At 41.1% G+C, this 23,787-nt stretch overlaps 1 protein-coding gene across 6 annotated transcripts; it reads left to right on the forward strand.

The window, feature by feature from the left end:
- The first annotated feature begins 7,526 nt into the window (after positions 1-7,526).
- DESI2 (desumoylating isopeptidase 2) lies at positions 7,527-22,960 on the forward strand. Of its 6 annotated transcripts, XM_074863260.1 has the most exons (7): positions 7,530-7,847; positions 8,473-8,659; positions 13,941-14,107; positions 14,607-14,679; positions 16,544-16,637; positions 17,349-17,490; positions 19,367-22,960. In XM_074863260.1, the coding sequence occupies exons 4-7, from the start codon at positions 14,613-14,615 to the stop codon at positions 19,598-19,600; spliced, it is 537 nt and encodes a 178-aa protein (XP_074719361.1). In that variant the 5' UTR covers positions 7,530-7,847; positions 8,473-8,659; positions 13,941-14,107; positions 14,607-14,612; the 3' UTR covers positions 19,601-22,960. The 6 variants fall into 6 exon arrangements, 5 of the variants coding, with proteins under 5 accessions (XP_074719360.1, XP_074719361.1, XP_074719363.1 ...); XR_012628221.1 differs by lacking the exons at positions 8,473-8,659; positions 13,941-14,107 and having other exon boundaries at positions 7,527-7,847; positions 19,367-20,755; positions 21,661-22,960; XM_074863262.1 differs by lacking the exon at positions 8,473-8,659.
- The last annotated feature ends 827 nt before the right edge of the window (positions 22,961-23,787 follow it).

Here is a 23,787-nt window from a genome sequence, read left to right on the forward strand (position 1 = left end):
ACTTTCCCTCAGCAACTTTGGCTTCAGGATCTTCTGAGACTTTCAGTCCAGAACACCAGGACATTATTATTATACCAACTTGTAATATATTTTTCCACTTAAATCCTTTTCATCTAACTGTTTGGATGTGGATGCTAGTGGGGTTAATATAACCTTGCTCTTACCAGTGAGGAACATTCTTGTAAACAGGAGAAAGGAATCCAGAAGATCTATTGAGAGAGGCAAGTTGAAAAGGCTTTCATCTCACTATTCATGAAGATCATATTCTCTATTATAAGCTCTTCTCCAAGCAGCAATTCTTTACTATCTATTCAAATTGAAGAATTTTGGTCTCTCTGTTAGCTCTGCTAGAGCTCTGATAGCTCTGACAGCTCATTTCATGCCATGTTTTAGCCTTGCACAATTAGATTAAAGATTATTCTATGTGAAGATTAATCTGCTTTTCCCACCCTCTTGATGGTAGACTTCTGAAGAAGCAAAGCAGACTCAAGACTCCCGCTAGCACACTGTTCTCTTAATGGAACCTTAATTAAATTTCTGCAGCTTTTAATGAGAAAATCCTTTGAGTAAGGGACTACAAACCTCTTTTAAACTTGTCCACTAAGATAACCTCTTCAATCACCATTACCTTGGCCTATTAGAGTAGGTGAGAGTCTCATGGCTGACCTTTTTTCTAGTTTTCTATGAAGATAACATGACTTTTAGAACACACATCAAACTCTTACCCAAGACTTTTTTAACTTTTATTTAGTCAAGGAAATGCTTGCATGCATCTTTTTTTCCTAAAATGTATTCTTTGGCAGAAGCAACCCTTCACTTCTTATGTTAGTGTTCCTTCTCTTTATATTAACAGGCCAATTTTCTGACTAACAGAGCTTACACACACATACTGATGGTACAAATGTAGACATGTATATACAGACAATACATCTTGAGAAACACACAGGAAGTAACCTCTTTTTATTTTTGCTGTTTGATTTATCAGATTCCCATTGGAAGCCATACCAGGAACCCACAAGTGTTATGAGGTTCAAAGAATGGGAAGAGAACGTATGAACCATGACATCTAATGTTTTTACCTTCAAGCAGACAAGCTGGCTGGGAAAAAACAGAATATGTTCTGTAATATCCACAGAACTAATGCTTTGTCTTGTCCAGGACTTCCTTGTCCAGGACTTCTTTGTCCAGGACTTTAGCCGTAATTATGAAGCATCTTCATGCCCCTTTCGGATTGAGGAAAATATTTCCTGAAGATTTTCAGAAATAAATTCTGAAGAATCTTCCAAGTTATCCATCTATTTTATATCCTGTCTCTTCTGTTTAGTAGTAGCCTTGAGATCTGTACAATAGAGACTGAATATGATAAGCTGAATATGGACTGACTTACAGCTGTAAGATCAGAGAGTTCTCTAAGATGATGTCTTTAGAAGAAATACAGTTACTGTAAGGACTGATAAATGTGTTTGGTAAATTATAGGCAGTTTCTTAATAGCTCTGTTAAGGGACTGAATTATATAATTTATGTTCTGTGGACATTTAATTTATGCTCAATTGAACATTACGTAGCAGAATCTATTAATAATTTTCAGACACTATTTGCACATAAAAAACCCACCACACCAAATCTGTGTTTGTGTTTAGTTGCTTTTCAAAGCTAGTTCAAAAATAAGTAACTCTCTTGTTGTTTCTGTTCAGAATCACACATCCTGTTTGTGTTTCATCAGAACAGTGCAAATGAAGGACTGCATGAGCAATATCAGATTTTAAACAGCACTTCAAACAATTAGATTGTTTGGGCTACTAGTCATAGTGCCATTTATGTGTTCAGAGTGAGGATAATAGATCAAAACTAGAGGTTATTGTCCTTTTTTAATGTGATAAATGTAATGATGTGGGGTGAGAATGGGTATGATGCCTGCCACTGATATTTTTTAAGTATTTTTGCTCAGGATTTCCTTTGGCTTTGGTGCTACCAATATTTTCATTTCTGCCTAGCTCTAGAGGGTGTAATTTCTCAGAGTCCTTGACTTTTCAATTTTTCTGACTAATCCACAGCATATATACTGAGTACATAATCTGAAAGCAATGAGGCATTTACAAACAAAGAACCATACTATTTGTGAATAAACTTAGGTTATCTGATCTTTGAAAATGTCCTATCTTATGTTTTACAGGAATTTAGGAGAGTATCGCTTCTATTCAAGAACACTTGTCTTCCCTTTACTTCAGATTAACAATTTCATATTGCAACTTTTTCATCCACTCCAATTTTTTGAAAATAAACTGATCTGTATAATATTCAGCATACTACCCCACATCCCATATATTTTGGGAACATAGATAAATTCCAATAAGAAGTCAACAAAATAAACTGGTATGTTAACATTTCCTGGTGGCTTACTTCTAGCCAACCTTACACTTGAAGCCAACAACTGTAAGGATTCACAACCTGAAGAAAGGTCCTGGCACAGAAGGGAGTTCTGACTTCTCTCCTCCCCTTCTTTCAAGTATGCTTGCTTGAACCACCAGCACAGATATCAGATGGAAAACAGTGAGAACTGGTTCATGCACTGCAGTTTCTGCAATGTTCCCTGCTTATACTAAGCCTACATTAAAGAGAACAGTTTTCAAACTTTTTCTAACCCATCTCAAAGCCATAAATGTTCCCTCATATCCTGATCTTTGCAGAGACACGTTACCTCCTGTTTAAACCTCCACAAGCCCTGCTGATACTGCTGGGATGGCTCTTGCAGAAAGTGATTTTTCCAAGGCAAAGGACACGTAGAAACGTGTATCTGCATGCCTGAATGCTCACAAAAGTTGACTTTACTGCAGAAAAAATAATCGTAACTGCAAATAAATTAAAAATTGACTACATAATTCATTTTGAGTGTTACTTATAACTTTAGCAGGTTTTGAATAATGTTAATAATTTAATAATTCTAATCTGCTTATCAAGAACTTAAATTTTTCATGAAATGTATAAGGCTGGATGATCCTAGGCACTGGGCAACTTATTTGACGAGGTGAAAAGTGTTTAGAGATATTACTCAGATCCCAACCTGCAGGCCTCAGCCTCGTAAACCAGTGGTTACTACCTGCTTCTCACTCCAACTTCTGTGGTATTTTATTTTCTGTGTTCTGTACAAAAGATACCTAGAGTAGCAAAGCTTTTTAAATCAAATGAACTTCTAAAGACCCCAGTACAGTCACCTCTTACTGGGAAAAGGCTTTATTCTTGCTCCCTAATGAAAGGAATTGCCATTGACTGAAAAAGCAAATTTTTTAGGTATTCCTATTGGATTCTGAATTGTTACGACCATATAGATTAAAAAAAATCCCTAATAATTAACCAAATAAATAGTCATGAGTTACTGTACCAAGTGAATATACTGCTAGTATGAAATCCAATATATTCCTGACTAATTAAGGCAGGAATCTAAAAAGTAATGGTATTTTAATCCTATTTTGTTTGCATTTCAGGTCAGATGCACCTGGAATTATGCTATATTCAGTCATCACGCTCTTCATCTTTTTGGTCGTCCTCATCATCAGCTACAAATACACTACTACAAACATTACACAGTTTTCAAGAGAACTAGAGCAAGACTTAAAGACCAGTATCTTACTATCTGTCATACTAACAACAACCCATAAAATAAGTTGTCAAAATATGGTGTTATTTTTGACAGCTAAAATACTGTTTATTAATGCTTTTACAAGCACTTTTTGTATCTCTATAATATCATTTAATGTATTTAGTTTCAAATATAAAGGACATGCTATTGAATACACCTTTAATTGATTCGTGAGTACAGGTCAGTGGTGGTTAATAGCTTTTAACAGATGCCTTTCAAGCCGAACTAAGTTAAGCTACAGTTGTGAGCCTCAGGCTTGGGTTAGCCTCACCTTCTTACTGCTTTCGCTGACTTACCTAAGCTATTAGCATATCTTTTCAGTGTGAAATCTGACAGAAAAATGCATACAAAGTTTCCACTCTATCCAAGGGGCAGCAGCCAGTTCAGTTCCCATAAGAAGCAGCACAGTCCATGCAGGGAATATTGTATGTTGTTCAAGGTATTTTTTGATACTATATATTTTACTTCTTGTTTACCAGATGCTAATTCTATCTTTAAAGTACATATTTGGATTATATATCCTCTCAAGCTTATTCTCTTACATAAATAAATGTAAGGGTTACAATACTTGTTGTAATAGTTAATTTGAATCTATTTTTGCACTTCTAGCTAGAATTTTCTTATTGGCAAGTTAAGATACCCTGTAAAGCTTGTACTGTTAATGGCAATTGTTCAGTTTGTCCTAAAATAAATTTAATAAAACTTCATAGGTAAAGAAATGGTTGAACTTCTCATAATCACTTTATTTGATATTCACAAATTTATGAACATTCTCACACAGATTATAAAGGCTGTAGAAATCTAGCAAAGAATCCATGACCATTTTTAATAATTTGTTACTGATTCATTTTGCATGATTCATAGCCCATCTATTTCAGTACAGTTTGTACCAAGACAGAATCAGAAAAAAATCAGAGATCAACTTTGAAATTTCACCTCCAGTGAAAACAGTCTGTTCCTACTGAACATTAAGTCAGTCCTCCCTTAAGAGAGGATGGTCCCATGGGCTGAAGCATAGGTGAAAGCCCTCCGGCTCCTTCTGGAGCATCTGCACATCTGTGTTCCACCTTAGCTGCACATATGCCAAATGCAGGAGACACACAGGAGGTGTGCAGCAACATCTGCACGGGGTGCTCTGCATCTCTCTGTGAATCTAAGGTGCCTTAGTCTTCTCTCAGTTCTCTTTTATGGCTGAAAATGGATGCTCCTCTAATCTTGACTATTCCTACACCTTTGAAAACTAAACAGACAATGGCATGTTCCACAGAGGCAAGAAACAAGACTGCTCTTCAAGTGTATCTCTCCCACACAAGGATAGGAACATGTGGTTGGGGGTAACGAATGCCTCTGTAGAGATAAGAGTTTTTAGCACTGTGTCAGTAACGTTTTTTTTCTAGACCAGAATTTGTGAGCAGTTTTGGTATGACTGCAACTTGACAGAAATAAAGGAATTGCTCCAGCTTGATTTGCAGCCCTATGAGCTCACCTTCCCTCCCTTCTGGGTAATCTTTCTGTGACACCTACAGCGTAAAGTAAATGTAGTACAGATTGGTAGGCAATGATTTTGGTTTGTGTTCTTCTCTGAGGAGATTTTCTGTGTTCCTGTGAAGCGCTCAAGCAGCTTGGCTTTCAGTTTTACAAGGCAGAAGTCCCTGGGTTCACACATTATACTTCTTTTGTGGTAACAGTGCCCACTACTGATCTATGCCCCGTTACCAAATTGCCAAACTGATCTTAGTGAGTATCTTGGAGTATCACCGTGCCATACCTTTTCACTCTTCAAACTACTCAGATAAACGTAAACTGGTATAAAACATACCATGTAAGGCACAAATTTCTGCTGTATTCATGCATGCTTAACATTGCTTCTGACACCTAGCTAATCAGTGTCTTCTTGCTCAAAAGGATTTTCCTGTCTTTTGCAGATAACTGCATGAAAGGATAAACTGCATCACTGAGGAAGTCAGAGCTGTAGTACTGTGTTACTACTCTATGTAGTAAGTCTAATATTTAAATGCCAAAATTCAATTTTTAAGTGAAATAAATGACACTTGTAGGCTTTATTCTTCAGCTTTATTCATATAATATGAATTTTATATCTCTCTCCTGTCACTACAGGCTAGGAATTACATTTTCCTCTCCTTTCTGTTCACAGTGCATGTTGTAGACAGGCAATGAACAGGAGAGAAAGAAAACTAAGTGATTCACTAGAAGTCATTTCAGCACTCTGTATTTCTCTCTTCTAGTTAATGCATACATAGTTGGAAATGGAGTCCCTGCCTTTTCAGATAAGGTTTTTTACCACTGCAATTTCTAAGATACAATCACATTTTCCTCAGAATACCCTGATATAGAAGCAGCTTTTCTCCCACAAAACTTTTTGGTTTAATAACTACCAGCTTGTTTCCCAGCTGCCAGACAAAGAAGCAGATGAAGAATGCAACCCAAGGCAGTTACAGACATCCTGTCCACAGGTTTACTCTTCCACTGGCCAAGTTAAGGCATTACTGCCAACAGTCCTCACATGGCTAAGGTGAACCACAGGTTCGTACACCAGTCTGTCAGGCGTTTGAATTTCATATTCTGACAACCCGTAGCTAAACCTCTGGTAGTTTTTGCAATTGGCCTAGTTTCCTCTAACCAAAGATCACTCCCCAAAGTAGGAAATAAATTGATGCTTTTTCAACTGTCTGCATCAGTTGTACAGTAGTACTGGAGGGACAGAGCTGTTCTGCACGCAAAGTGGAGCCCAGGGTGCAGAGCTCAGCAGCCAAGAGGAGTTTTAGCTGAGAAAGAGGGGCTGAACATCTAACAGCTAAACATCTGCTGCCAGGAGTGACAGTGGAAGCCAGAATAGCCCTGGGGTTATACATCCTCTTTCTTGCAGCACCTTCATCTCAAGGGCGCATCCAGAGTCAGTTGTGAACTGCCTTTCTTAAAGTACTATAAAGGGGCAATAGCTGTCTTTATAAAATTGAATCTGCTGGAAGAGAAAAAGCATCTTTTCTCCTGCTGATGCTTTTACTATCTGGGATTTTGTTTTGCTGTTCCTTGATAGGGTTATATGTAAGGTTAGCTTACCATGTTACACGATAAGGTTACTATCGAAGGCATTTGCAGCCTTAGAAGTGGCCACACATTAACCAGTATCCACATGTGGGTTGTCTGCGGATCCAAAGGGCTCAAACGCTGCCCTGTAAAGGTAGCTCGAATTCCCATTCTTCACTGAACAGAACCTTAAAATGGCGGTGCTGGAGGATGCTCCCCACACGGCCCGAACACTGATCTTCCCGCCACCGGAAACTAAGCGCCTTAACCTACGTGTGTGTTACGTTCGACATGAAACAGGGCAGCCTGCCAGAGCCCAGCAGGAGGGAAAGCGCGGCGGTGTCCGCTCCGCCGCGGGTCTGCCGGGCCTGCGTTGAGGGTCCGGGCCCAGCCCCGCGAGGGGTGCACAGCGCCCGCCCGAGGGGCCCGGCCGCCGTATTGGCAGCTCCCACCGGGCCCCTCCGGCCCCCTCTCCCGCCCCTGACACCTCCGCGGGCCGGAGTCGGTGAAAGGCCCTGCCAGGCAGCGCGGGGGGCACGCCCGCCCCGCCCCCTTCCGCGCCGTGGCCCCGCCCTCCTCTGGGCATGCCGGGAGCTGTAGTCTGCCGCGCCGCGGCGCGCGCCGGGAGCTGTAGTTCCCGCCGGCCCGCGCCTCGCGGGCGGTGGGGGCGGGCTCGAGCGGCTCCATTTTGCGCCCATTGGCGGGGCTGCCCGGCCGGCCCGCGGCCCCGCCGCCTGCGCCAGGCTCTGCGCGAGCCGCTGCCCGCGCCTCGCCCCCGCCCGCGCCCCCACCGCCGCGCCTTCCTCCCTCCTCCCCCTCTCCTCTCCCCTCCCGCCGCCACCGGCACCGCCATTGCCACCGGGGTGGGGCCCGCGCCCGCTCCCCCCCGCGCCGCCCGGCGCCCGCCGCCGGCCGCGGGCTGAGCGCGTCTGCCGGGGGCGAGGCCCCGTCCCTCCGCGGCGGCGGCTCCATGGTGCCCGCCGCCCCCCCCCGCCCCGCAGCAACAGGCAGGACGAGAAGGAAGCGGCCCCCGGGGGTCCCCACCGCCCCGCCGCCGGCCTGAGCAGCGCCGCCGCAGCGGGAGCGACCGAGCGGGCGGGGGGCGCCCGCGGGCCGCCGGCGATGGCGAACCAGCTGGTGATCCTCAACGTCTACGACATGGTGAGCGCCCGGCCCGGCGCCGGGGGCCCGTCGCGGCGGCCAGGCCCGGCCCGCGGCCGGTGGAGGCAGCGCGGCCCCGCGGCGGTGGGCGCGGGCGGGGGTCCCGGACCCCTCCCGCGAGGGCCGCGGGGCCTGCGGAGCGGAGCATGCGGGGGGCGAGGGCAGCGGGGAAACTTTTCCTGCCCTTCCCCTGCCGGTCCCCGCGGGAGTTGGCTCCGTGGGCTCCCGCCCGTGGGGGCGGTGGAGCAGGGGCAATAACGAACCGGGGCGGGGGGGGGGGCGATAATTTAGGAGCTTCGTAAGTTTCCGCAGATATTCTGTGACCTGCGACAGAAGTTTGCTGTGGCGCCGGGCCGGATCTGCCCGTGGCAGGTAGATCCGCTCCCTGTGGCCGGGGAAACTCTCCCCCTGTCCCGGCTGTGAGTGAGTAGAGAAAAGTGAACGTCCCCAAGATGTTCTTCCTCCTCTGTTATTGCCCCTGGGATCAGCAGGGGGGAGGCCCTGCCTTTCCTGCTCCTGGAAACCATAAAAGCGGCAGATTTTCCAGCAGGATAGTGGTTGGGGGTAACGACTGCCTCTGTAGAGATGAGTTTTTAGCGCTGTGTCTGTAACGTTTTTTTTCTAGACCAGAATTTGTGAGCAGTTTTGGTATGACTGCAACTTGACAGAAATAAAGGAATTGCTCCAGCTTGATTTGCAGTCCTATGAGCTCACCTTCACTCCCTTCTGGGTAATCTTTCTGTGACACCTACAGCAACTGTTTTCTTATGTTCAGCTGGAAGCTGCTCAAATGCCATGGTAACAAATGAGGTGTAAGTACCTGCATAGAACAGGAGGTGCGGATAAGTAACATTAAGAAAATATTATCCGTTAATGCGTTTCAATCGCTGGAAATTAGAACAGGTAGCACTGGTTCTCTGACCATGTTTTGAGTCTACTGATAGAGGGACAGTAAGATTCGCAGCCAATCCTTGTCATTATTTTCTTTCACCCCAATACTTGTCATCGAAATCAATATCCCTGTCAAAGGATTTCTTTTTTTTTTTTTTTCCCCCCCTTCCCCCCTCCTGTGTCAGAGTTCTGTCTCCAGCAAATATAACCTGTTACTTCTACTTTGTTTTTCCTTCGTTGTAGAGAATGAGGGGAGACTGGAGATGGGAGTAGTCTATTCACTGATTTTTCTGAGAGAGGGTAAAAAAAAAATGGGGTCTTTGCTCACTTGGTTGAGCTCATATGTGATGCTGATATGACAAAAAGTCTGTGCTGTATTTCTGCTAGACTTGAGGGAAGGATGCTCTGTCGCGTGCATGCGTGTGACTTCTCTGGACTACAGTTCAAAAATATACAGTGGAGAAGCTCTTTTAACATGAAAAGAGATGGGTTTACATATATTAAGTACAAATATTCGTACAGAGAAAGAAGTAGGACTTCAGTTTCAGGACTCTTACACAGATAGTATCTTTGAAGTCAAGGCTCGATGCACTTCTGACTCACTAAGATGAAAGACCCAGTGTTCTCACGAAGACTTGCTTAGCTGTGCAAAGTGTCGCCGGGGCCGAGTTCACAGGCAGGCTGTGAAAACTTAACAGAATGGACTGTCTCCTGTGTAAGTGCCTGCCTGGAAAGTAATGCCATGGCCTCTGTGAGAAACTCCGTTCTTGCTGTGATGATAGCATTGGTGGGGTGTGCCTTCAGCATGCCTTTTCTCTTTCTTTTGTGATAGTCTACTCTTTCATTCACATAGTTCTCCTTCATCTCTTACTCCTTAGATTTCTTTGCTGCAACCCATATCCTCCTTTCTCTTTCCTCCAGAGTTGAATTGCTGTGTCCAGTTTTACTCCAGCCTTCCTAGGAAGGCTGACAGTTGACAGGAGGGAGGGTGAAAGAGAGGCAACAGGAAGGTTGTGCTCATAAAAGCCAGTGTCATGCTCTTCCTTAGGACATGTTGGCGACTGATGGTTGTCCTGTTGTGATTAGTGGGACCCTGCCTACATTGGGAAGTAGCATAGACTAAAGCCACTATCTGTGGAAGGAACTTATTCTCCAGAAGAAGAAAGCGAGCACATTTATTTGCAGATGTTTGATCATGTGTAGGGGTGGCTTTTTGTGCATTGGTCTGCAGTTGTATTTGTTGAAGCTGTACATCACCACAAATTACATAGAGAGTAGGCTGAGACTACTAAGCAGCATATTTCTATATACTACTTCAACCGTGTTTGTTGTTTTATAACGATGTCTGTTATTTGACCATCAGAGACACAGATTTCCTTTAAACTGGAAAGAAAAACTGAGGTTCCCACGGTGTCTGAAAGACTGTACATCCTGCCTTGAACTCTTTTGCTAAACGATGTCTCAGTCTACTTTAAAAGTGTTCGAAGCAGGAGCTTAAACTAAAGCCTTGCTTTCATGTTGTATAGCAGGTACGATGCTGCACGTAGACAGCCTGCTGAAATCAATGATACTGGGGGGGGGGGGTGTGAAGAGTCTTTCCTAATAGCTATTGGGAAGTTCTGTTTATTCATCAAATCCTGCCAAGTGTGTATTGAAGCACTAGCAGGTTTACTGTTTGCTTCTCACATTTTGTGTCCCTTGAAGGTGAGTTTGGGATTTTTTTTTAGTTTAGATTTGGGATTTGGGTTTTTCTTGTTTCTCTTTTGGAACAAGAGACCACTGTCAGTCACCTGGTTGACAGAATTGACACTGCTATAATTGCAACAGTCCTATGAACAGCTTTATTTTAACCTGAGTGCTAGCTGTAGCTTCATTTCCCAGACAGCTGCTGAGGTATGCAGGGGAATACTAGGTGACCTTGCTACTGTTGAAACTCCTTCCAGGACTGCGTCGGCTGGTTTTGGAGCATATACCCTTCCATTGTCCTTAGTGCTTGAAAAAGCAAGAATCTTTGATGAAACCAAAGGGCGAGGAGGGGTGCATGTGTTGTACAAGAAAGTGGACTTTCAAGTACTGGTAACTTTACGGAGGGAAAGAAGCTTAAGGGCATATTTACGTGCTGCAGTTCATGCCTTTGAAAATCTTTTATGATCATTAAAGAGTAGGGTGAAGACTTTGATACATTGTGTTTTGAGAACCGGAGTACTTTATAGTTTCATTTTAACTGCTATTTTTAGGAGTCTAGCTTTTTTGCGCCCAAAGTAGCATCGTATTTTTCCCTTGTCAAATAAGGCTATAACAATCTAAAGTATTAACATAAATGAAAGCTCTGAAGAAGGTAATTAAGATATATTTTTTAAGCATGGGGATTAGTGTTTTTCTTTCATATCAGTGACACAGTGACTTTATTGTGCTCATAGAAAAATAATTCTCTAATATTTTCATTCTGATAGTTGCATTAAGCATGAATTCCTGTTTTACAAGACTAACTTATTGCAAAATACTGAGGATATGGGATTCTGCTGCTTCTATACATTCTACTATGGCAAAATTCATATCAAGACTAAATTAAGGGAATCCAGTTTGTGTAATGGAAGCAAGGATGGAGCTTTTGGGATCAGTTTGGGATTCCAGAATTTACAGCACATTACTGAACCAGCAAGCTATATAAATGTAATTGAATTTACAATCTTTATTTTGTAAGTCGTATATAATCTTTTCAGCAGCAGCCAAATTCAGCATACTTTAAGTTGCATTTGTCCTGCATTTCTTTCTTCAGGGAGGTAACGCATTTTGTTCAATGAGAAAATGTGACCAACCTTCCAATAGCTGATCCAGATTAAGTAATAATTAGATATAATTACTGTTCCTAGGGGGAAAGTAATTCTGCCTTATTGAAATTCTTTTATCTTCAATTAACCTACTCTGTTCTTACTGAAAGTATTAAGTGAAGTGCCACCTTGCTCTAGGCACTTCTTCCAAATCTGCTAACATTTATTTAATTTGCCACCACTGCTCAGTTTTTGCAGTCTAGTGAGCCCCGTGTGTGTAGGTGGCACCAGTAAGGAGGAGTGCGTACTTGAATAGCACTGGACTTGCTGAACACCTTGTTAGAGCAACCTTCCATCCCGTTCATCTGCTTCTGTACAGATCGATGAGGGGGGTTGGTGACACACTTTTCTGTCCTCTCCCTATATCTTGCATTAGATTTCACAGGGTTGTGGGAGAGGAGGAGTGTTAATAATTTCTTTCTCTTTTTCTGCCTAGTAACGAACTAGGTTTTATTACTTCTGCTGCTTATGGGATCTCTTGTGTAACTTTTGTTCCATTTTCAGAGAGCAATGATAACCTTGCTTGGCATTAACAGATCCGATGCATATGTGATGTGCAGATTATTTGGAATTCAGAGGTCAGACCCAGAGTTTACTGGCAGAATAGGTGTCCAGCAGAGGAAAGACTAGAGCACGAGGGACCCTGTCTAGCCCAGTTCTAGATTAGGTTTGTTTGGATACACCTTCTCATTAGGCAAACATACTTCTTCCTGTGCTGGCAAACTGTATGTTGAATGTGCCTACAGTTTTGACTACAAGTATAAACCTAAAACTATTTTGAAATGGTCAGCTGGTAAAGTGTGGGATAGAACTGGCTTCAGAACTGAAACAGGTTTATGTTGAAGTAGTTCTTCCATTTTCCTGGGGACTCTGATTTCATTTCAGTGAACAGAATCTGATTTTTTATGCTTACAAACCCATTAAGTTAGTTGGGTAGTCAACATCATTCTCCTTCCTTCCCCTCTTCCTGTTTTCTCCTTGTTCTGTATTATTCTGTACAGAGTAAATCTAACCCAGTATATTTCTGGATGTAGCTTGATCATACAGGCTAGCACTCTGCTGTCTTCTGGGGGGAGGAAGCGAAGAACTGTTAAGCCCTTTAAATAGACTAAGGTGATAATTTAGTATAGTCATCCATACCCTGCTAGCTAACATAGCAATGCATTGACAAAGCCCAAAATTAAAGCAAAGGGTAAAGTTTAGTCTTAAGCAAAATTTATCCACAGATCTCAATGAGCCTTAACATTAAGTAAATATAAGGAGCAAAATCTGTCTTCTGTTAATTCATGTTGACAAAATTTCCCACAACTGGCTTGTCTGTAGAAGAGAACATCAAATCCTCAGCATCTTATTATCCAGATAGTCATTTGTGTCCTGTGCCTGCTAGCACAATTGTGAATTTTAGGCTGGAAAAATCATGTGCAGATGTTTGGCAACTGCTGGTAACTGAATTTGGGGGACCATTTATTTTAGGTTTGATGATACTTAGAATAAGGATGACTGTAAAAGCCAAATGCATCCATATCTTAGGCCTGAAAATTTGTAACTTTTGGCCTGACTTGTTCTTTTTGCCATTTAGCTTGTCTTGATTTTCATTAGTAGCTTCTCAGTCCAAAGTTTAGTGTGTCATTTTTATTGAGAGAAAACTAGCTTTCAGAAATGCATGTTATACGCCCCGTAAATTAAGCACTAACTCCAGCTAGCACATCTTAACAAAGTGTGACACTGGCAACCTTTTACATTTTTATCATCAGTTGTGCTGTTTTAATAGTGACTTCACATCAGAAAGTGCTTATTATGTCAACAGGTTGTTTAAGGAAGATAGCTTCTTTTTCCTCCTGTTTGCTAAACAAATATTAATTTGCTGTAATACCTCAGTCTGTATCTTGCCTGCCAGCTGACTTTTTGAAGTCTGCATTGTAGAAGTTCACAGTGGTGCCCTTTGGGACCAGATGACCTGGGAGGAAATAGCCCACTACTGGAGTAATTGACAAAGTAATATTTTCCTTGTATTTTTGAGAGGTTTTTTTGCTAGCCAATTTCAGTTTTAAGGACACAACTGAGGCTTTTTTTTTTTTTAGACCTTTTTTGAGGTTCCTTTTTAAATTACGTGTCACTTGAAAATTTTTATTGCTTGGACACTGATATTTTGAGTGTGGTGATGTAGCCAAGGAAAGAAATAATTTTGAGGTTTTCCCTTTCCAGAACTCTGTCCATCTTTAAGGTCTTGAGGGTAATAGTTAGCTCCTGATAGGCGCTCGCTGCTGCTGCTTTTGAAAACAAAAAGAGAAAGCACTAAGGGAAGGTTTTTTTCTTCTTTCCCCCTTTTTTTTTTTTAATTATCACTTCCTGGTTTTCTTTTGAAATGCAGCTATTATCTGTTGGCTACAATAGAAGTGATATATTGGAAACAGATGTTAGACCTATGCAAAAGACTTAAACCTGATGCATGGACACACATCCATCAGGAGCCTGGAGAGAGCTTAGTCTCTTGTATGGTGACCACCAATTGAGTATTCAAAGACAAAATATACTAAGGTAATTTCAGTCCATCTTACATCTCTTGAGTGTGTCTGATACTCATCTGCTCATAATAAGCAAAAGCGTGGTCATTCCTATAAATGACAGTTGGCATGTTTATATTACAGTCCTATGTTCTGATATTATTTTTTTAAAAAGTGCTCCTGCAAAATTACTGCAGTTGATTCTAGAATGTATTCCACCTAATGGAAGACTTTACAACCTGTAACTTGTTGACAAATCGAAAGTTGACCTGAATTTCTCCCAGGTGCGGTCTCCTTGGTTGACAGACATTGACAGCACTAAAACATTGGAGTAGAACCTAATGGAATTAATTCACTGTGTACAGTTGGGGAATTTTAACAGCATGTTCTGTTCCCATAAAATGGGTTGTGCAGTTTCGCTCTGTGATAGTGTTTTATGCTTTTAATGTGGGAGACAAATACATGTCAGTCTGCTATCAGAAGACAAATCTGTATTGGAAACTAACTAGAGTCTTTTTGTTCTTTCCTTTTAGTACTGGATGAATGAATATACTTCTTCCCTTGGAATTGGAGTGTTCCATTCAGGTATAGAGGTGTATGGCCGAGGTATGTACAAGAAAAACATAACTTGCTCTCTGTTCCATTAATGCTGTTATTTAAAAATCGTTTTTTAGGTAGTGGAGGAAGTCTGGCTCTTGAAACCTGTTCATCAGTTTTCTCTTAAAGTTCTCATCTCTTCTGCCTGTGGAAATTATTATTCTTGGATACAGATAATCTGGTAGTCATCTTGCATTCTTGTATAAAGCTATGCAACTATGAAAAAGGGTGCAATTTATTCAGCTAGGCATAGAAATCTTTATTTTAGGTTTTGAAATACCTATTGTTAAAACAAATGTATCCTTCATGTAAGCATGGTTGAGTCATGTTGTATTCTACCAGCACTTAGTGCAGGGAGTTAATTTTTAACTGCAGAAACAATAGTCTGTTGCAGGTGGGCACTTAAAAGTGCAGGATGCTCAGGAAAAACTGTCTATTCGGTATTGGCAGGTTGGTTTCTTTTAGAGAGACAGTTTCTTTAAAAGACATCTCCTACATACTATTTACAAAACATGCACTTGTGAGAAATACAGCAATACAGTACAATTTTGCTGAATAGGTTGTACTTTGGGGATGCAGCTTCCTGATCTGCTCAGGCCACTCTGAATCCCCACTGCAGCCAGAAGGTGTTCCTGAGCAGGCTGCAGCGCAGGCTCACATCTGAGGTGTTCCTGCCCACCAGTATAACGATGCTCTGAGATGACGGTGTTCCTAAAAGTAGTCCGTTTAAATAAGAAAATTTTCTTTTTTTGGAACGTGTTTGGAGGTGAGGCGAAGCAGCAAAAGGTGTGGCATGCGATCCAAAGACCGCATTGCACAAAGTTATCTTAAACTATAAATGTTTTAGCTGCTATAACAGTCACATTGTAACTGAGTTTGCAAGTGTTATCAAAGCAACAAATTGACAAAATACAATGCTTATTGTTAAAACTTTTTTGGATTTCTTTTAGTTCAAACCAGAAAGACCTGACTCTTGATAGTGCTGTGCCTGAAACCTAGTTCTTGAGCTGTGCCAAATACATGTGCCTCCCTTCCTGTTCAGATTATAACAGCTTTCTCGTATAGCAGGTCATACCCCTGCTAGAACAATGATTTGCATTTTTCAAAGTACATCAAACTTTATTTATTAACCTGTTGTAAAAAAGATTATCCACAAAACTGAATGCTAGACTTGGATAATATGTTATGAGTTTTGAGGAAAGGAAGCGTGAAGTCATGCCTAAAGCTTTTTATTGCACTCTGGGTGTGGCATGCTGTGTTATCTTACAGACACAGAAGGAAGCTGAAGCACACCATGATATTTTCATGTACTGTAAATGCTTATGCCAGCAGATGCTACGTGCAGACTTCAGATACATGCACTGGTTTACTTTCTTGTTATAGTAAAGAACTCAGAACAGTTGAACTCTTGCAAATCAAGAAATTAAAAAAGCCTACTAGGCCAGTACTCGCTGCCACACTTTTAGCTGTAGTGCACACTGAATAGAAGCGACATCAGACCTTTGAGGATGCAGTACTTTGAATTCCTAATCTGTAAACATGTAAGTGGACCTTTAAAGACAAGTGTGTATAAAGAACATTGGTAGTGAAATTGCAAATCCTCACTTACACACCAAAAACAATATATGCTTACTGTAAAGTTATTCAAGTTAAACCTGTACACTGCTGTAGGAAATTTCCTGTTAGTTTTTACTTAGGTTGACTAGTAACTAACAAAGCCATTCATTCCCAGCTCCTTGCATTTGTTACCCATGTAAAAAAGATGTCTGGTTTCTAGCTTTAGATCCTTGTGAAGTGATCTTCCAGTCAGAAGTCTGCTGGTTTTTACTGTCATTGCATGCCGTTTTTGTTAAATCTGAGCTTTCTCTTTCAGAATTTGCCTATGGTGGTCATCCGTACCCTTTTTCTGGAATATTTGAAATTTCACCAGGAAATGCTTCTGAGCTAGGAGAAACATTTAAATTTAAGTAAGAAAGATACCTATTTTCTTGCTTTTGAGAAGGCATATTAAAAAGATAACTTGTTGCATTTATTTTTGAGGATAGATGTGTTGAATGATACTACAGGATTTCTGACTTTCTGAGAAATTAGTGTGTTTACTGAGAAATGAAAGATGAACAGAGGTGATGAGACAGTGAAGTGTCTACAGCAAAGAACATTATTTTTAGCATACATTAAATTCCTCAAGCATGTACAAATTATGTGGACTTGTGGCTAGCTTTTGTTATTCATTCGGTATATCCAATGGGGTAACTTTTTCAAGGTAGTGAAATTTTTATTCAAGAGAAAAAGCTGAAAACTGTTCTTCTTTAATGTTTCCCCATGTGTGTCTCCCACTTTCTCAGTGTGATTGCCTTGACCCTTCCCTGCATTACAAGCTCTTGCCTGTTCTCAGCTGTCTCTTAGAAACAATATCCTTTGGTGAGGGGGGAAAACTGCATCCAGTGTTTGTCAGAGTTAAGTTGCAAAGAACTTAAGTGAAGTACACGTGAAAAATTGGCAAGGAATAATCTCTCATGATAAAGATGAAAGTGGTGCTGTAGAAAGAATCCATGTTATTCTAGGAGGGCAGAAGGATCTTGCCACCCACAGTGGAGTGATTTTTGAGCAATGTATGAACAATAACCCACCTATATCATGGAAGCCTGATCACCTTCTACTCTCTGTTTCTCTTCTAGAGAGGCTGTGGTTCTAGGCAGTACTGACTTTATGGAAGATGACGTAGAAAAAATAGTAGAAGAGCTTGGAAAAGAATTCAAAGGAAATGCTTATCACCTAATGCACAAAAACTGCAATCACTTTTCTTCAGCTTTATCTGAGGTAAACAAACATGAAGGTCTATAGAAAGGGTCTTCCCAGGTGGCTACAGAGCATCATCTCCTTCCCGTCCTTTGGAATGTTTGGCCTAGTTTCCAGCTTCCTATCTGTGTTACCTTGGGCAAATGTCACCATTTTTCAGGTTTTATTTGTGCTTATGTCCAAAGCACAAGATTTTGCTCCAAAAATGCTAAATATTGTTGTCATACATAGTTTGTGTTTGAGCAGGGGTGCGTTCCTAACTGAGACCTAGTAAATAAAGCATTAACAGGATTCAAAATCATTTCAGGTGCTTCAGAGATCACTGCTGAAGATAGAAGCATGTGTTATTTTTATCAGTATTTCCCCACAGAGCCATCACACTGAAAATAATTTCTAAAGTTATGACCTACTGTTAAAGAATAACAAAGGCATTAAAGTTTCACAGACAGCGTTAATCTTCTGCTTGAGAGGCTTTTGTCAAGTTACTGCTCTGCCTGCACCTGCATCCTAGTCGTCTAGATACCTGAGTGGTCGTGCAAAGTAGCTGACTGGAGTTGAATGGGCTTTGCTTTTTCCCCTCAGCTTTATTTTAACATGGTTGGTTTGCCAATATGATTGAATGCCTTACCACTCGCATGTGTATCAACACAAGGGAAAGGGTCAGGAACAGGGTCAGGAACCCAGGACAAAGAGGGGAATGGCAGTTGTGATTTTTATCGGTAGTTGGGAATCTGTGCTTCTCAGAATTTTTTCTAACGTTTCATTGAAGCACTCCAAAAAAAGGGATGGCTATTTTTTCCATGGTGAACTTCCATAAAATTTAATTGTTCTTTTTTTTAAAAAAAGTAGTTAATGGCACACTTACTGTATAGCTTGTGTTTTCTGTAAACTGTTTGATCTTCCAGTGGTATTGGAAAATTTTATTGAGGTGATTCATGTGCAGTGGTGGTACAAGTAGGGTAAGACACTGACAATGTTGCAGTTGGCATGAAATCTGGCCTGTATGGCCAGGTATTTGCCATACTCTTCAACCGCATGGTCGTGTTGTTTCTATTTTATGTCTTGTCCTATTTAGTGTTCAAATCGACTATAGAAACAGAGATATAATTACAAGTTAAATGCTGCTCAGTTACAGCAGAGTAATGCTCCCACTAGCTATGATTTTCTCCAGATTTGCACCGGAGTAAGGAAGTGAACATGGAGGTAGTTAAGTAAAATAGCTTACCCCTTGAATAGTGACAGCAAAACCATTTAATGACTGATGTACAGTAAAAACAAGTATTTAATGCAGCTTTATATATTTTTGAGGAGTTGAACCCAGCTTTGCATTGAATAGCTTCTCTTGTTCCAGTGACTCTGTGTGTGTGCTTGGCCTGTGTGCTGTAAGATCGTGACGTCCTGTGCAAAGTCATCAGAGACCATCACAGTGAATAGCCTCAGCTGTATGCATAACTCCACACAACTGCAGTATTGACACTGTCTTTTCAACCACTTGATTTCAGGATGCTTTTTTGTAATAGTAAGATTTCTCCTGCAATTTCTGTTTCTGAGTAATCAGGGGTAAATAGAAATCATACCTTAACTCATTTCTGTGCCTTTTATAGAAGTTGTTAAAAAAGAGTGAGGTGGTTATGCTTTTCAGGACTTCTAAAAAAAGTGTAGAACCATGTGTCAAACTCTCACAGTGGAAACAAGTCTCCTTGTGTGACTTAGGATGCTGCTTTTACTGATGGAGAATGTTGTCTTAGTGCAGCTAACTTGAGTGCTTCTTGACTGCCACCTGTGATACGTAAATCATAAGGCTGCTGCAGCCTTTGCTTTTTATTTACAGTACTGTAGTTTTGTTACTGCTGAATCCAGAAGACAAATTAATCCTTTCTTTTTGCTTCCCCCTTAGATTCTGTGTGGAAAAGAGATTCCACGATGGGTGAATCGCCTTGCCTACTTCAGCTCTTGTATACCATTTCTCCAGAGCTGTCTGCCAAAGGAGTGGCTAACTCCTGCAGCCCTCCAGTCTAGTGTTAGCCAGGAGCTACACGATGAGCTGGAGGAAGCTGAGGATGCAGCAGCATCAGCTTCCTTGGCAAGCTCAGCATCTGGGTCTAGAACTGGACGCCACACCAAATTATAAGTCCTCCTCCAAAGTAACAAATGGTTTGAAATACTTCAGTTTAATCTCTCCAGCAGTTGACTTCCTGACAGAACACGAGAGCTGACTCTAGAACATTGTTTTTATATGCAAAAAAGGCTCTCATCAACCCCTGTTTCAGCTCAGGATTATTTATGTAGTGAAAAGAATTGCTGGGAGAAAAGGGAAGGAATTTGTGTGAAGCCACCCTTTTCATTTTCACCTGTTTGGTAGACCTGGGTTAACTTAACATCCTGTATAAAGCAGAATTTAAATTATTTGTTTACAGTATTGTGTACTGCTGTTTACAAGTCCTGTAAGGACTCCTGCCACCATGGAAGAAGAGAGAATTTTGAGTTTGATTTAACTGTTGGTATAACTCAAAAGCAATGGTATCATGCCCTGGATGAACTCTCCCCTTTTTGTTTTCAAGATTTAAGGCAGGTGAACATTAAATTTCTGAGAAATGCCAGAAACTGCTGAATACTATAGATGTGAACAGGGTACTGTGCGCTTGAAGTGGCTGATGTAAGCAGGTAGTTTCCAGGATGTAGGGAGACTGGTTTTGTCTAAGATCTGTTACTAGAAGTATGACCTCTACATTAATGAAACTGTGGATTTTTGCACATATGAAGGGAAATTTCTATCTCATTACAATGCACATTGACCCCTTTTTTTTAACTCAGCCATGTAGTTTGCATCCTATCTTCTGTCTGTATTTACAGTCTACTTCAACCAGGATTTAGACATGTGAATATCATCTGTTAGAAGCATCAACGAATTTTTCACTGTTTGCTTTACTTGATTTCAAACTTGTGTATACAAGTTAGTACTTGTATTCTATTTTTTTGTTTCATATAGTTTGGAATAATGTAATACGAGCCATTTATGATTGAGGAATGGCCTTGCTTTCTGCTGCCGATTTTGCTTCATTTGAATTTGTAAACATTTGTGTCCTCTTTTTTTAGCTATAAATTACTGCCCAGTTGTGCATATCCGCACAAATTATAGAGAAATCCTAATTTATTTTCCCACAGTCTCTGTCTGTGGCACTAACTTTCTTGTCAGATGTAATGAAGAAAAACCTGAAAATTGCTTATGCACCTGCGTGTTTACACAGCAGAACCCACTAATCTGCACACATAATTATATCTGAAGGTAAGAGATATTATTTTCGAAAACACAGAAGTATGTTTGCTGGTAGATTATAATTAGAGCTAAATTATAATTAGTGATCAGAATATATAATGGAATGCCTTATTCTTGTTCACTTACCAAGAGAATTAATGGTTCTTCCAGTCATTAGTGTAAATTAGTGAGGTTCTATTGTGCACATAAGGATACAGTAGCACAAACATGAGGGAGGTGAGCTTGTGTATTTTGTAAGACTTGCTGCCTTAAACTAACAAAACCCATACCATCCGTGAACTGATCAGCTCACAAAGTGTGCATTACTAGAAGTATAAATGATTCTTACAAGCTTTATTTTCAGTCTGTTGCTGGGTTTGGTTTTTCCATTAAGTGAAATACTGACTCTACAGTTTCTGCTGTTTAAAAGGAAAAAGTCCTCTTGGGAGGCAGGAATGCTTCATGTTATGAATGCTCCTAGCCATGGGTAGTCGGTGCCATTGAACCCTACAGGAAGGTGCAGTAGGTTGTATCGTAGTAAGAATTCTTATGATCACTAACTCCGACTCATGTTGGAAACGAGCGGAAGTTTTTGTGCTAGCAGTTGGGTTGAATCCTTTGTCAGACAGTCTTTAATTTTTTTACTCATCTTCTGGGATGCAGTGTAGGTACAGAGAGACACTCAGTTCTGGGGAAAAAAATCAAGTGAGACTCTTTCTAGAAAGAGTGAGTTAATAGTAGAAGTCTCTTTGACTGTAGTTTGGTATGTGTTTTAATCATTTCTTCTACCAAGTGGGAAATTCTTAAGACTGACAAGTCTACCACTAACTACGTTCTCTGTTTAGTCTCCAGAAGCTGGACATACTGACTCCCTGTTGAGTGCTTTTTCTCTTGAATCACTGAATTTGAGTTCTTCTTTCTTTTTTTTCCTGTAGTGAAAATGAATATGGTGGTCTTCAGTCAACTCTCAAGCATTACAGAACTGAATCTCACACTACTTACAGCTAAGACAAGGCTGCAGACAGGTTATTTTGTCTCTGCTGTGCAGCTGTGTGGTAGTCATGTGACTTAAGTCTCTTGGCCGAGGCAGGTCCTTTATTTCAGCTCAGGGTTGAGGCCACTGATCTAGCAATGTACTGTAGCTTTTCCTAGGTTTTAGGAAAAATAAATAGAATGAATTTTCATTGCTACCTAACTTTTATGTACCAAAATCAGCTTTTTAGGCTTCTGATACATCCAGAGCGCTAGGTCACAAATCTCTACACCTTCATTAATACACACAATTACAGCATGTACAATGCAAGAACGTGACAGATCACAGCACAGTTTTTATTTAGAAGTAAAACTAAGACTATTTTTTATAAAGCAGACTGAAAAGTTTGTAACAAAAACATTCATTTTATTGGTAGCTGTACAGGTGAAAATACTGTCTTACGCTCCTTTTTTGTTTTGTTTCAAAATCATCAATTTGTAAATCCTGTGAGGAAACTGACACCCGAACCCTGAAAGCTGTTGAGTATTGTATGAAAGCAAGTGGTACTGTAACTTCAGTTGCATGCTGTCAACTCAGCCTCCACTGGATGCCTCCAAGAAGTTGCCCTGCCAGTGGTTACTCCGATTTGTTAGCAATAGAGCAAGTTACCTTTCACCAGCATCACTGCCAAGCAGGGATTACTTTAGCCTACTAATGACCACACTGTGCTAGGACTAGAACACTCCCAAAATGCTGTGAGGAAGCTGGACACCTGTGGAGTCTTTTCCATCAAAACGGGTAGAAAAATATCACTACTTCAGGGTTCTGCTCTGTTTACTTTCTCATTCTTGTTTAATTTTCTGTAAGATAGTACTTTTGATACATATTATATTCTTTAACTCGAAGTCATTTTATTTAAATGCCATTTTCTGTTCAGCAAGCCAAAAAAATCCAATGTACTGTCAGTGTGCACCAGTAACTTCAGAGTGGCTTGGTAAAAACATAGTTGCATTACTTCTAAAATTTGCAATGCAATTCTGATCACTATTGATACATGGTAATTTTCACTGTTGGAAGTTGGTTACAAGCTGAATATTCACTGATGCATTTTTTGTAAACTTGTATTCAAGTTTACTGTACTACATAGTATTTGTATAAAATTCAAAGAATTTTGACTTTTGTTACCTGTACATGGCAACAAGTTGTCTAGCATCTGAAACTTAAATCCATCAGTTTATTAAAAATACTTTTATAAAAAAAGACAGTTGGCTGTGTATGTTATTACCCTGGTACCTATAGCTTGTTTTGTCAGCATCACCCAAGATGATCTTTGGTTTTGAAAGATACTTTCAAAGGATAGTAAAACTATCCAAGGGTTTCCTGCAGTTAAACTATAGGCTATATTCTGACATGGGCATCAGGAGCTGCAGTTTGGTTTGTCTGAGGCCTTATTAAGAGCCATTAGTTTTTAATAGACTAAATTCAAAGTGTGTTCAGATTTGGTGAGCTGACTACAGCTATTGGGGCATAAAACACTTAGGATATGCCTGGGATACGTTCAGACATGTGCCATATTCTACAAATTAGCTCGAAAGCCCAGATCTGTAGTCTGGATGTGCTCTAGACTAAGCAGCCACAAGGCACACGGGGTCCGCAGTGCCTGTGCCTTGCCAATTCCTTTGAGCAGAGCGGAAGGACCCAGATTACGGTAATGTGCCCGCTCCTGCAGCAGCAGTGCTGCTGACTCAGACTGAAGAAACTCCCCTGGCTCTCCAATTAAAAAGCTGCCAACCTATTTCCTGGAGAGGGCAGCTCAGCACCCCTGCACAGTTCTGTGGGGCAGTAGCACCTCTGCTTGAAGCTGTGGTTGCTGTGGGCAGGAGAGCTGGCTGCTCCTCGCAGCCCCCCTGGCTGTGGGGTGCTGTGGGGCAGCTGCACGGTGAGCCAGCTGGCAAAGCGAGTTCCCCAGACATCCCCGAGCTCGGGCACAGAGCTGGCAGCAGTCCCTGAGGATGGGCTCTGCCAGCACCCAGTGGTTGGTTGCTCTGGACTTTGCAAAACACAGATGAGTGCATGTGTTTTAACAGGA

The sequence above is a fragment of the Strix uralensis genome, chromosome 3 (assembly GCF_047716275.1).
Source record: "Strix uralensis isolate ZFMK-TIS-50842 chromosome 3, bStrUra1, whole genome shotgun sequence".
NCBI lineage: Eukaryota > Metazoa > Chordata > Aves > Strigiformes > Strigidae > Strix > Strix uralensis.

Excerpts from the sequence above, each read along its gene's own strand:
- DESI2 (XM_074863259.1), top strand. The coding sequence starts at position 7,809 with ATGGCGAACCAGCTGGTGATCCTCAACGTCTACGACATG. Across the intron at positions 16,638-17,348 it reads GGAGAAACATTTAAATTTAA|AGAGGCTGTGGTTCTAGGCA; the intron begins GTAAGAAAGATA and ends TTTCTCTTCTAG. Across the intron at positions 17,491-19,366 it reads TTTCTTCAGCTTTATCTGAG|ATTCTGTGTGGAAAAGAGAT; the intron begins GTAAACAAACAT and ends CTTCCCCCTTAG.